General features: G+C 41.4%; 1 protein-coding gene across 1 annotated transcript in view; it reads right to left on the minus strand.

Moving 5' to 3' along the window:
• Window positions 1-8,254, minus strand: part of LOC112436098 (amine oxidase [flavin-containing]) — a 55,981-nt gene extending 47,727 nt beyond the window's left edge. Inside the window, exon 1 of the mRNA XM_076875214.1 lies at window positions 8,101-8,254. Coding sequence (XP_076731329.1) covers window positions 8,101-8,155 — 55 coding nt within the window. The 5' untranslated portion in view covers window positions 8,156-8,254. The remainder of the gene's footprint in view (window positions 1-8,100) is intronic.
• Between the last annotated feature and the right edge of the window lie 6,828 nt (window positions 8,255-15,082).

Below are 15,082 nucleotides of genomic sequence, written 5' to 3' on the forward strand. Positions count from 1 at the left end.
TAAAAAGAGGTGCTTTGCAACATTAAACTGCAGTGTGCAGTGCGTATTTTTCGGACCATAAGGTGCACGGGATTATAAGGCACATTAAGTGAAACAAAGCAGTCAGATAAATCAAACTTTATTAAACTCATTCTTCTTGCTTCCTCCACTTCTGTACCATTGATTCATTAATGTTGAATTCTCTGGCAGCTGCTCTATTCCCATGTTGTTGCAGTATATTAATGACTAACCTTGTATTGTGGATGGATAATCTCAGTTGTTCTCCTGACTGAAGTTTGGTCCGTTTACAGCATCCTGCCATGCGACTGCATTTGTCTCTAACTATCAGGAACCTTAACGTTAACTTTTATATGTGGAAAAGTGTTAGTGTTCCTCCTCCAGCTTCACTGTTTATGTTATGCTAACATAGCTGTATCGCCAGTGTTGCCAACTCCTCAGTAAGGAAAATCGCTATTGGCTGTCCTAAAAGTCGCTAGAAGTCGCTAAATGACGTCATCGCCCAATTTGCATAATTGGTCATGCTAATCTAATTGTAACCTATGTTGTTGTTGAGAGAAATAACATCGTGGAAGAGACATAAAGTGAGTAAAAAACGTCCTAAATGCATTTAGAGTTTATTTAGAACTACAAATTAAATTTCTTTTAGTAATTATTGTTTTTTAATGTCACAATTCCAACCCTACTCCTTTACCCGGGCTTGGACCGGCAAAAGTGACCCGAAATAGGCACTCTGGTGGAGTTACTTTGTGTGTGTGTGTGTTTATAAGTAGTTTTAAACCTTGTGATCCACAAAACAGCATAAGAGTAAAAGAGTAAAAGAAGAACTGACTGCGTTACAGCACCCGCTGCTTGTTGAGAGTAAAAGCGATAAGCGCTTTCACGTCTTTTTCTGAAAATTCGCTAAATATAGCGACAAAGTCGCTAAGTTGGCAACACTGTGTGTCGCTAGCGATCACGGAGCACATCATTATATACCAGCTAGCCCAACTTCAGTAACCCTACAAACGTCACTGCTGTTTAGTTTCCTGTCTTCATTTATGTTGGAAGTGATAGCAGAGCTGTACGTTTGAATTTTTTCAGAAATCTCTCAGTCAGAACATGCTATATCATGCTTAGGTAACTAGCGAAACTAGCGAGCTAACTTCCGCTAGCTTCCTGCTAACTTCTAACTCCGTTAAATGTAATAAATTTTGTTTTCATGGATGCCTGGAAGTTAAACTTCATAGTTACACCTGGTAAAGCAGCAATGCTGATCGTTTTATTAAAGATGAAAGAATTTAGACAGTTTTTAACTCTCAGTGATGCTGCAGTGTTCGTTTGACCTGAAGCATACGGAGTTTAGCACCCAGATTACTCCCAGATTTAAGAGCATCTTAGTCCGACAAATACGACAATAACGACGGCCGCTTGCATGTTCTGCAAAAAAATGCGCTTTGTCGTGTATCTGACGGACAAACACCAAACCAGTTCCACATCACTGAAGTTGCACCATTTTTACAAACCAATTCTGGTTCATCTGTCATCGGCCATGTGCGTATGAAAACAAAAGCACTGTGCATGCGCGTTTTTCTCATATTCTATCGCGATATTTCATTTTCCTATCGTTGCTTAACATTATGCCGGTATTACCGTGAACGGTATAATATGGCCCAGCCCTAACTGAAAGTGTCTTGTCTTGTGCTCAAACAGACTCCAAGTACAATATCATGCAAGATACCAAATGTCTGGAAGATCACTGCAATCAAGAAGGCCATTCTAACCAGGCCCTATGAGGAGAAGGAGAACTGGTTCATGTGCTGCTATGGCCCACTGATATTTATCTATGATCACAAAATTTAGCATAAAATAAATAATTTAAGAAAGTGGGGGTGTTTCTCAATTTAAGCTCACAGATATGCATGCACATCAGCATGCATCAACTCCACTGTCACCAATGGAATATAATTCTATAGGAAGTACTGTGCTGAGTAAAGCAGAAAAATCATATTTTGAATCATTATTGTATGGAGGTCATATGTCAGAGGCCACATTTTGAAAAAATCAGCACAGATATTACAATAAAAACAGAACTTTATGAAAGTGGTTGACCCAGAGTCATGTAGACATTGAGAGCCTCAGTAAACCATCCATCAATGCCTCATCGGGTAAGTTACAATAAAACCTTCACCAAACTAACAGATGCCAAAACTAAGGATGTTTCCTCTATATTTTAATTTTAGCTAGTTTTCAAAGATTACAAAAGTGTTTCCCAGTTATTTTTTAATTTAACTTAAACCTTGTTTTCAGTTTAGTGTTAGTTAACTATGATAAACTTGTACAGAACAACAAACCTGTGAGAACTAGAGTGTGTCTCGCAAAGGCTAAATGAGAACAACACACCCATAAACACAGACATACATTTCAGCTAGGGCTGCCACAAATGATTATTTTGATAGTCGACTAGTCACCGATTATTTTTGCGATTAGTCGACTAATCAGATCATGCATCCATTGGACATAAAACGTACAGCTTATTGCACCAGCATGCATCTGCTCTTATATAACTATCATTAGCTTACAGCTTTAAGTGTTTAAGGTCTGTGCTAACTAAAAATAAAGACAAGATGATACTTTATTAAATTTTAATGAAATTTGCAGATTGTTTCGGTGAAGTTTAATAAACTCCTTGCTATCTAAAATATAACGGGACACCGCAGTATATTCTCGAGTATCTCACACTTCTGATAATCAGTTGTCTGCTTGACTTTTTTCAGCTGTGTAAAAACTATAACGTTGATCTCAGCCAAACTGATTTACTCAGGAACAAATAAAATACTAAAAAAAAAAGCCAAACAATAACATTTTGAAGTTATCTAAGTGACTTATATATGTTTAACCTGAGTAGTGAAAAACGGCGGTGGGTTTGAAAACGATTTGCCGGGAGTCCGGTGTTCTCACGGGCTCTAGTGAGCCTTGCCCCCAGCTAGCTATCGAGCTGGTGGGTAACAGACATCTCTGAAAACTTTTGAAAATATGTGGTGTCTTGATAAACTGAGCAGATATGTGAGGTTTACACAGCTACATTCTCGCCTAAAAACATGTTAAACGTTTATTTTGTGACCCAGAAAGAATAATAAGAGTAATAGTAAAACTAACTAGCTGCCGCCATTGTTGGAAACTAAGCTGGGCCGCGCTATGAATTCTGGGACAGAGCTACTTCTTCTTCTTTGGGGTTTAACGGCAGCTGGCATCCTTGTACATGCAGTGCTGCCATCTTCTGTTTCAGTCCGTTATTACACTCTTAAGTCCCACTACTTATTCCTGCCTCTTTTGTGATCTTACAAAGCTTCAAACAATGTGTCGACTATTAAATCAGTCGTCGACGATTTTGACAGTCGACGTAATCGTGACTAGTCGACTAATCGTGGCAGCCCTAATTTCAGCTGAATCATTTCTATTTGTATTAGAGAGGGAACTGTAGTTATTATACAACCACAATGCTACAGTCAAACTATCATTCAAATAAAGCCTGCATCATTAAATATGAGGCTCCTTATCCGATCTATTCAATTTGTGACAGTAAATCAATAATAAATTTATTGATAATAATATGATAACTTAATACTGTTCAGCTGATATACTGTATGTTCACTCGGATGAATCTGCTTTATTCATTATTCATCACAGTAGGCTAAATCATTCATTGTTAGATGTGAACCTGGCTCTCCTGCTAACCTACTCACCAAGAGGGATATAACTTCTCTCACTGCTGCTGTTTTTTTGTATTTGGGCCACACAGTGCTTATCACAATGGGTGGATGGCAATACTTAATAGATGCACCTTAACCCATTCCTCCATTTTTAGTTAATGGCGACTCACAGGGGATGATTGTACAGAACCCTAAGCTAACCCTGAGCTGTGGTCCTTGCCATCTCGTGTTTCCCAACCACAGATGACGTTAGCTTCTTCCTAAGACGAGGGAGTCACTGGCGAGGCAGCTGATTATTTACTCTATATTTATCATCACAAATTCCATGTAGCATTTCACACATCATTTAAGAAAGTAAGGATGTGCCTCAGTAGAGGTAATAGAGCATGCATCCCCTCTATTGGCACAAATACAACATTGTCACTCGATGACAAATGGTGCACCGAGTGAACCAAAACGATTCACGTCGGCTGGGTAAACCAATGTCTGACCTGCATTCACTTCTAACAAGTATAAAAGCACAACACACCCTCTAAACACAGACAAGCACTTTGGTTGAAAAGCTTTCTATGTTTTGCGCTTTGTTAGCTTAAAATGTTCTTAAAGTATACACAACATGGAAAACTGCACTGAATGGGAATGATTATATTCCCTTCTCGAAGCACACATAAACAGTCACACACCAAGAAAGGACTATTTGTGAAACTACGCTATAGACACGTGCAGGAAGCATGTTGGTTCTTTGTCTGATTATGACATGTATGTTACTTGGACCCTTGCCTGCCCTAATGTGCTCACATGTGTAATTTTATCTTGGGATTTTACAGTCATTTAACTTTACAGCCAGTTCTCCGGGTAAAAGTCCAGCAGAGTTCATCACCACAAAGTGCAGCCAAAGTTTCTAAATCCTCTACTGTGCAGTTTAATGGGGGAAACTATGCTGCACTGCATGACAGCTTTAAGTTAGCTTGGGAGATACAGGCCCTGTGAACCACTTACTTTTGAACTGTCTGTTTTACCACTTCCATCCTCTTTGCTGCTTCACAACCAACTCAAGTTCCCAGTTTGCACTTTATTCCCTTTCTCGCTTCCCTAATCCTGACATATTCTTGTCCACTTTCACAGCTGCTCAGGCAAAACATGAGGAAATCGTCCCTTCCCTGTTATTTCTGCTTATCTGACCCTCCTCCTCCCCCTTCTCCTTTCCTCCACTCCTTTTCCTTGGCATCCTCTCGGCTGCTGGTTTGATAACAGGCTGTCACAAGCATTTAATGTTTTCTCAGAAAGTGTTGGCTGCACCTTGAGGGCCACGAACGCACCAGGTCCGTGGTCCTGGCTGGCAGAAAACAGACAATTGCATTTGCAAGCAAATTAGAGAGACACACATCTTAGTGGAGAGGTGCTGAAGGGGCAGAAAGAGCACTCCCTCTTCCTCCTGTTTCATATGTGCTTTGATTGGACAGTGATTGTTATATGTGGCCCTCATTGTAACCCTGCAAAGGGCAGCAGTACAAACAAACGGTGTAATTACAAGAACCTAATGTGGGAAAGTGAGGAAAGTCAGAGCAGGGGGAAGCCAGCAGGGTCTTCTGGTGTTGTTGCATTTTCTCTGTAGCATTTGTTTTTGTCTGTGTGACTGGTATTTGAACTGACACTGACCTAAATTCTTTAGTGCCTGACAGCAGACATGCAGGCAGGCAGGCAGGCAGGCAGGCAGTCGATGGAACTGTCAGACTAACAGAGAGTGAGGCAGCGGTCAGGCATGGGGAACAGAAAGGACAGAGGTTCACTCACATCGGGAAAAACAACTTCAGTCACCGCACCAACGCCACAGATGCTAAAATCCTGCCCTGAAGTTTTGCACCTGCCAACCTGACTGCTCATTTGCAGGAGTGTGTGTCTGAAAGTTGTGTAGCTGCATCGAAACAGCCGGGAACAACAGGGATTCAAAGTTTTGACGTTACACCACATACAGCAGCGGTCCCCAACCCCCGGGCCTCGGACCGGTACCGGTCCATGAGTCGTTTGGTACCGGGCCGCGAGAGTTGAGGCTCAGGTTTTCAGCGTTATTTTGTTATCGCTTTTATCGTTAACTCGGTTTTCCTGGGTCTTTTCACGTGTGTTATGAATAAATCTTCTTTTTTCGGTACCGGTACTAGTTTTATTTTGTTGTATTTATCCGCGACACCTTAAAGGCCGGTCCGTGAAAATATTGTCGGGCATAAACCGGTCCGCGGCGCAAAAAAGGTTGGGGACCGCTGACATACAGTATGTCAATCAGCGTCTTTGATTCAGAGCTCATTATTCTTACCAGACTTAATGAATTCAAATGTTTTAAATTTAAGACAGGACCTGGTTTAAAACCACTCGCAGTCAACTGCCATCTTCAAAATGTCACGATGGCGAGAAAACATCAAAGACTGGGAGAAAGTCTGCGACCAGTTTCCCACTGAATGGTTTAAGCTGACAACTACATGCAATCTGTTTGTGGTAATATCTCAAAAATGACCAGAATATAACCGACTGAGTCGAGTCCACCACTGCACAGAAACACGCTGTAGCATTCATCACTGCACATGGATCACAATGTGTTGGCAATCTGCCTGCATTTATAAATTAAAGGGTAATTGTTTGCGAACCTTTGCCAGTCTACCTGAGAGGGACTGCACTCAGTCCAAGTTGGACAATTGGAAACAGCTCACTTGGTGAAAGGCAACCTGTTTCCAATCGCCTTGATATGGAAAGTGGTCCTGCTGAAGTTGAGGGTGTTGTACAGTAGGCTCAAACTCTGGGTGATCATCTGGCCACCTCAACCACTCAAAAGCAAAAAAAAAGAAAAAGAACAATCACCAATTTTTCCTAGTGTGACCGGGCAAGACAGTCAAAAAACAAAAACAAAACAAAAAAACCTGCGGTACTAGAAAGTGGCAGTCCATTCCCTTTATTTTTCTTTCTTTCTTTCCCAATCTTGAATGTTTTTGTGGATTTTATTTTCCGTTTTTGTCCAATGGAAATAGCCCTACACCCAGCCCAACTTTGAACTATTCAGGCAGTGCAAAACTGACGTGCAACACCAGATAAATACTGGCTACAATACACCATCATATTTGCAGATATTTTGGCCAATACCAGTGCTATGCCAAAAAGTGATCATTTGCAAGAAGTGATTTGGTATCAAGCCAGTCTGAGCCAGAAAGAACATTTCTGTCACAAAGTGACAGCTACAAGCAGTTTTGGGCAAAGCGACTTTTTTAGATCATTTATTTATGAATGTAAATGTTTCACCGACATTAAAAATGTTGTTTTCAAGAGAGGTCTGGCCAAAAAGGCAGCAGAAATTGCAAAACCTATAACGTAACAGTTAGGTAAGGTCTGGATCGGTTATAATGTAGAAGACAGAGTCATAAAGATACGTATTTCCTTACTTTATACATAACCTCTTTGTAAATCCTGCTGACTGCAGACTATTTATCATACATACATAAGCAGAAATACTGGACATAAAATCATTTTTTGACTCAACACTGATATTCAGCTGATGTATCAGCACATCCCTACCAAATGACACTATGTACAAAGATTTGCATTCTAGGATTGAGAACATTCACTATCCTCATAGTAAAGGTTTCCCTTGTTAGGTAAGAACAGCACACAGCCTGTTTTCTAAGGAGTGTTTAGTACCAGAAGGCGCCCAGTGCATTTCCCTCCCCTCCTATGCATTATTATCATTGTTATTATTATTTATTACTACTGGGGGGGGGGGGGGGGGGATTGCCAACTTGTACTTAAAATGCAAGTGTGCAATATTACACCTATTGCGTCAAATGCAACGTTTGTAATCCACACATCGCGTCATTTTTCACATGGCTGCTGGACTCCTCCTCAGCATCACGGCCAGTCTCCACCTGGATCATAGAGCGAACACAAACCAGCTGCTTTTATCTGTACAATCCAACAACACGGGCCAAGACACATGTCAGCCTTATGGATGCGAGCAACAATCATTTACGCGAACCCCTCCAGCTCACGTCCTCTTATGTAACACAAAGTATGCGCTGGTTGATTAGCTGTTACTCAACTTGCTCTGCTGTTGCTGCGGTGATACAGAGGTTGACTAGCTGCTGGAGGGGAGGGGAGGCAGCCTCACGGAAGAACACCGTGAAGAAGAAAAACAATACGAATAAAAAAAAACCTCCATCATTGTCAGCTCTGCACACAGTCAGCTGTGGATACAGGATGTGCCGCGTCTTCTCACACACTCGCTCACGGCCACAGTTGTGTAGTTAACCTTCCACAAAGCGCATCTGACCGCTACCAGCTCTGCTCGGAGCTTTGGCTTTAATCAGTTTATTTGCTCAGCTCGTCCGCGGAGCCTGAACACAAAACTAAAGTTTTCTGACGTGCAGCCTACCTGATATGCCCGCGCCGACCACTATAACATCGTAGGTGTTGCTGGGTGCAGTCATGTTGCTGGGTGGTGTGTCTTCTTTCACCTCTTGGTTGTGTCAGCTCGTTGCCGGACGCAGGGTGCACGGCGGAGAGCATCTGGATTAAAAAGCGCCGGGCAGGCCCACTCCCTGCAGACTCCGCCTACCCATAGTAAAGCGCTGCCCTGTGGGTTTGGAGGGTTAGAGAAAACAATTTATGGAATGAAAAAGAAAAAAAAACAAAAACAAAAAAAAAACATAAGAAGAAGAAGAAAGTATAGATTACTTACTATAGACCCACATTTCACTAGGAAATTTAAAAACCCATTACAGTTCCGTGGCTCTGTGTGTCTTCTTTTTAGTCCTTTATGCTTTGCAGTAGGCCTAGTTGTAAAAGCACAGATGTCCGTGACTGTGGTGCTGTAACTGTCTGGCCAAAGGCTTATCAGCATATTTCTTATCAGCATAGTATTATATAATACCAGGGTGTGTACACTGAGTTTTCAAGTTTAACCGTCATCTTACTTTACACAAAGCTAAGTAGAGCGTGAGGTGCATCCAAAGAATGCATCTGGCTGCACAAAGACACAGAACAGCTTTATACTTGCTATGGCAGCTCCTATCTATCTATCTTTGAAAAATTCCCCAAATCACTGCTGAATGAAAAAAACGAATTATCTAGGATACTCAGGAGTCTCTCAGCATAGTCATTTTATCTCCTTCTCAACGGCACTGCTATTGCCTTATATTTTTATGACTTTGTTTTCCTCTGTCTTTAAAAGATTCAGCAGCATTATCATAGGTGATGCATGCAACCGTCATGTTGTATTCTTTAGTTTCTGTTGCCTTCTTGTGGTTGGTTTGTCACAATTAGCCAAGAACTCATCTTTGCACACGCTGTGTGGAGTGCACACAGCCACATCATGTGCTGTTTGGGCTGTGTGCCATATAGCTTGGTTGTGTTTCAGCTAAACCTGCTCAAGGTTTTCTTGTGCATAAACTTAAAACTTGATGATTGAGAAACAGAGAAAGCTGTCATTAAGCAAGCATCAAGGGACTCTGAGGTTATTCAAGCAACTTTGTTCACTTTAGGGATCTCTTGAAAAACCTTTAATATCTCAATTTTGTATTGTGAATTATTAAATGAATAAATATAAATTATTAAATATATTAAATCTATGTATTGTACATTTCGGATACGGGGAGAGAATGGAGAGAAACGATGCAGACACGGCGATGACAGGGTTCCGTGCTGTATGTTAGCTATTCCTGGGACTGCGCTCTTCTGATGTTGTGCCTGTACTCTGCTGGTTACAGCTCCTAATGTTCCTATTACCACTGGGGCCACTTTGGACTTTACCTTCCACATCTGCTCCAGATGTTCTTTCAGCCCCTGGTACTTCTCTGTTTTCTCATGCTCCTTCTTCCTGATGTTGCTGTCCACTGGGATTGCCACATCTATCATAACTGCGGTGTTCTGTTGCGTGTCAGCCAGTCTGGTTGGCTGACCACCAGCTGGTTGTCTGTCTGGAACGGGAAGTCCCACAGGAACTTAGCCCTGTTGTTCTCAACCACCTTCCAAGGTGTGTCCCATCAGGACTTGGGGACTTCTCCCATACGCAGCACAGATGTTCCTGTACATTATCCCACACAGTCTGGTTGTGCCGTATTCCTGTAATCAGAAGCATCTTTAAATATAATGCAGTCCAATACAGCATCAGCAGTAACTCTCTGATGTGTTCTGGTAATGTATCAGTGATGCTGTATTCTTTCTTTAAAATCATCATAATTCCTCATTATGTGGCACTCTATTCCATGAAAACAGTGCCTGTATTCTCAAAACATCTGAAGACTGGGTTAGGTTAAATTTGTGTAATACTTCTGAGTACTTCTCCTGGCCTAAGAATAGAGTTATTTATTTATTTTTAAATTATTTTTTAATATTATAACAGCTCCTAAGGAAGCAATTTGGTGAGTCAGTGGCTCCTTGGCATTTTGATGTTTTGGGGGGGGAAAAAAAAACAACACTAAATCATTTTCCTAAGTGTGACTGAAAATTCCTGTTCCATTAAATGATGATGTGTATTTGTGGAGAATGCTGTGGTGGCTGTGTGAATGTGGCGGACAGGTGAGGGACTACAAAGAACTACAGACCAAAGGAGTCGGTGGGAATGCTACCATGACATGAAGTGTTTTAATCTCCAAAACATGTCTGTAATATTTAGTGTGCAGGGTAAGCTCCAGCTATATCCTCAATCTTTAATGTTCACTGTGTGCCGCTTCAGTGGGAAACAGAGGTGTGCACAGTGTGGTGGTTTGTCAGCAGAGGGCAGCAGAGGTCCAAGATGAGTTTGGTGACAAAGCCTTAAAATGTCAAAGACTGCTGCTGACCTACTGTAAGCAGGGTTATATTAGAGGTTTTCTGGTAACATTCTTTGGAAATCAGTATCCATCATTTCATCCATCCATCAGGCTATTACAAAATGAAAGTCAACTAAAACTGAACTAAAACCAATCTGAGCTCACCTGTACTTTGTTTCGATTTAACCAAGTGTGATTTTAGGCGTTATCGAGAATGACCTGTAAATAAAAGCAAGGCGTATTATTTCTCATATCTGAAACACAAAAGCAACGTACCTTACTGTCATTTGCCCTGCAACTTAATGAAACACCACAAAAGCCTAACATATGTGGTGTTTGGTTACACAGTGAGTTTAGATATGAATATAAAGGGTTTTTTTGTTTTACAAACAAACAAACAAACAAACAAACAAACAAACAAACAAAAACACATTTTACTGGAAATTAACTTTTCATCCCAGTTTTCCTACATTACAATCCTAGTAAACAACTTTTCCTGCACTGTGGATTTGGTTAATCTGTTTATTATTAAAAGCAAACACCATACTGGCACATCGAAGTGAGGAGAGAGTAGCTGAAGTTAACGATGCCTGAGCAGCCCTAATTAATCAAACTATTTCCAAAGTTTCAGGACGAAATTCTTTCTGGTTAGACACAAAGCGCAGACTGCCAAAGCCTCACATTAAGTTAAGATAAACTCTGCTGGATACTTTAGGACATAAACACTTTTTAAAGAAAATATGATCACAAAGAGTGCTGCCAATTTTAGGTTGCCTTTTTAAGAGCTTGCCAGAGACAATAGAATTAGCTTATAGAGGGTTGGCTCTGTTTTTACAGTTTATTGTGTTGTTGATTAATGAGCACAGCCCCGGTCACAAAAATAAAATGAAATGAAACAACAAGCGAAACTTTCAGAGAGAGACCTGAAACACTGTGAGCTTACACCCTACACTGCCATTGTATTCATATTTCCTTAGTAAAGTAAGTGCTGACAGCACGCTCGCAAACCTCAAGCAGTGAATGGTCACATTGTGAACCCTCCAGCACATGGCTGTTGTCCACGTTTCACGTCTGGCATTATGATGGAAAGCTAAACATACAGAGGTGATTTTTTTTAAACGAGTCCAAATGAAATGCTTCTTTTCTACGATTTTTTATCAAACGCCTGAGTGGTTATGATTAGGCTCGAGACTGAATAAATGTGTGATGTCTGCTGATGTGAAGAGTTATATAATGACCACATCTGCCTGCCAGGCTGCCTTACACCTGGAAATGAAGAAAGTGGACCTGATGAATGATGTTTCTGCTGCTTTAATTAGAAGGCCTGGACCCGGCCAACAACAGTCTCCCCGATCCTATTTTGTTCTGCTGGGACAGCCTGAAAAGAGAGCTGTTAGCATCAGCCTTGAACCTTCTCTCATTCTGTCACACCAGTTCTCCTGTTAATTACACCTACTCGTGCCTCCTCACCACCGGCGCTTTTGCGCGCGTGTGTCGAGAAAGGTGAGCCACAGTGAGAGGAGACAGCAGAGAAAGGCAGATTAATCTCCGGAGTGGAAGGTAAAGCCATTTTTATGAGGTTCACGTGTGAAGCAGCCGGCCGTGCTGTCAGTTGTTGTCGGCACTGAAGTGTTCAGAGAGCAGCGTGTTGTGCTGTTTCACAGGGTACAGGTCTGAAAACAGCGAACACATGTGTGCAGGGAGTGGATACTGCAAGCAGAAAAAAACACATACACTTTGTAAGTGTCAGAGCTCTGTGTTCCAGGCTGTCACACTTCTCTGAAAAAGAATCTTACAGGATACTCGGTGAATCCACACAGTGGGCTTTGGGTGTGTGAGTGAAAGGATCCATCCTTCAGTTTTTCATCGTTTGCATTTCTTTTGCATTTCGTTTGCATGTGTTTTCTTTTTCTTTAGCTTTGTTGTGCCACAACCTGGGAAGGAGCAATCTGAGTTTCATCAAAATGTATATGTTGGCAATTTGATCAAAACCTAAATCAGAAACGGATCTACCCGTTGGTTACTTCATATTTGTCTTCTCTATGCGCTATGATGCAAAACTGTATAGAAGCAAACCATTAAATACCTGCAGTCACAATCCTAAAGCTTTTTTGTATTTCATTTCTTTTTTCAGTTCTATGAATTCATCTGCACGCAGCTGACTTTTATGGTTCCTGCTCTGGATTTGAATGTCTGCTATGAGCACTAGGGATGCACAAAGGATGATGCACACATATAATCCACTGTTACTGTTTTTAATTTCCCTTTAAGATCAGCTTCTCTTCTCCAGCTGTTTCAGGGCTGGATGAAGTTCATATTACAAGCAGCACATGTCATTGCTAAGCTACCACTGACTGCACTGAAATGTTTTAGCTTACAAAGTGGGATTCCAGTGACCATAGGATCAGCAGTCACCTCTCTGTCTGGGTTTATGTGACTTAGATTAGAGCTGACAGAACAAGAAGTCAGATCAGTTTCCTCATATTGTTCTCAGCAGACGGATTTGCATGGGGTAAATAAGGAAATGTATTAAGAGACAAAAATCCCCACAGATATCTACATCACCTCTAGGTGACTAGCTTCCAGTGTCTGTATTAAACTCCACCACTTCCATCTTAGTGGGTTAGATGTGTTTGCAAAAGGGACTTCTGGCTGTGTGGATGTTTTTGAGAAGACATCTGCTCCTTTGTATCTCAGTAAAAAAAAAATCATAATAAAACTTGTACTTGCTTCAGTTCATAATCAATAAAAGTTCATTTTGTAAACTTTTCCCTCTCATTTTAAGTGAAAGAAATTCACACAAAACATATTATTTATCCCACATTAAGTTTGTCTTTCTCTTCATTGATTTATTTTTGAAGTGTTAAATTTTCTGATAAGACATTTAATGACATGTAGAGGTTTAATTAATAGCAGAACATCAAACAACTATTCCATTTCCTAAGACTGGCTTTTATTTTTTTTACCCATTTTAGTCGTTCTGCAGTGAACTGCACAAACTGATAAGTGATCTGTTAAGGCACCAGTCACACAGGCCTGCAGATGGGATGGCCGCCAGTCACTGGGGAAGAATAAGTACTCCCAGACTGGTTGCATGTGGTTGCTGGCAGTCACTGTGAAACTGATTGCTGATGATCGTTCATGCAGGGCTTAAAACAGTCAGTGACCCCAAGGTAAGTCCAGGTACCTCATGGCTGCAGGAGTTGCTAGGTGAAGCTGATCATACGGTGCTGCACTGAAAACCTCATTGTGATTGCTGTGGCTGCAAGCAGATGGCTACAGTCACCTTTAGTTTGTATGGAAGAGTGTTTGTTTGCAGACACTTGCAAACTTTTGCCAGTGACCAAAGTGATCACACAGAGGTTTTTGGAGCAACACCCTCTTCGATCAGTTTCACCCAGCAACAATCAGCAGCTGCTCCTCAACCAGTCGGGAAATCACTTCCCTAGTGACCAGACATTTTGAGAGTGCTACCAACTATCTCTGAGTAGCAGACATGTATGTGAGGGTAGTGAAATATATGTACAAGGACAGTGAGACTGTGGTCATGTTTGCAGAGTGTGTCTTTAAGGTGTAGTTCAAGGTTGGGTGGGATTACATAAATGATTGGCTCTGACTATGACGTTTGCAGACAGCATCGTGATCTGTGGTGAGAGCAGGGAGCCAGTGGAAGAGAGCCTGGAGGGGTGGAGGTATGCAGCAAAGAGAAAAGAAGTCGAGACAGAATACATGTGTGTGAATGAGAGGGAGACGAGAGTAACGGTGAAGCTACAAGAAGTAGCTGCGAGGTGAAGAAGAGAGTGCAGGCAGGGCGGAGTGGGTGTAGACGAGTGTCAGGGGTGATATGTGACAGAAGCATAGCAGCAAGAGTGAAAAGGAAGGTTTACAAGATTGTAATGAGACCTGCTATGATGTATGATTTGGAGATTTGGATTTTGGATAGCCACAGTTGCAGGTGGAGCAGGTGAAGATGTTATGATTGTTATTAGGAATGATCAAGATAGACAAGATTAGAAATGAGTACATCGGAGGGACAACTCAGGAGGCAGAGTTAGACGGGTGAGATTGAAATGGTTTGGACATGTGCAGAGAAGGGATGGTAGATACTTTATATTGGACAAAGGATGTTGAAGATGGAGAAGATGGTCGTAAAGAAGGAGGACATGCTTAGGGTTGGTGTGACAGAGGAGGATGCGGGGCTAGAATGAAGGCAGATGATGTGCTGGAGTGACCCTCTAAAGGGAGCAGCCAAAACAAGAAGAAAGAAAGGACGTCCTGCTGTATATGCCAGACACACAGGATTTAACTTAACATGTATGACATAAATTAGCATACTCCAAAGCAGTGAAGATAACTGCTGTGCATTTAGAAAGAAGCATTTAAAATTCAAGCTACCATGGCCTTTCTTTGCTTTCAACCACCCATTATTTCAGCTCAAATACTAAAAGTGAGCTCTCAATTCTTTGTGGTTTGAAAAAAAACTGAAGCCTTAATGATGGAAAAAGCTCAATTTGAACACAGTTTTTCCAATTCAAATAAAGTGACCACAAGTTTTGCAAATGAGCCTGCGGCACACACACGCATACACAAATGCACACACAGAGT

This window comes from Maylandia zebra, linkage group LG16, assembly GCF_041146795.1.
Source record: "Maylandia zebra isolate NMK-2024a linkage group LG16, Mzebra_GT3a, whole genome shotgun sequence".
Classification (NCBI taxonomy): Eukaryota; Metazoa; Chordata; class Actinopteri; order Cichliformes; family Cichlidae; genus Maylandia; species Maylandia zebra.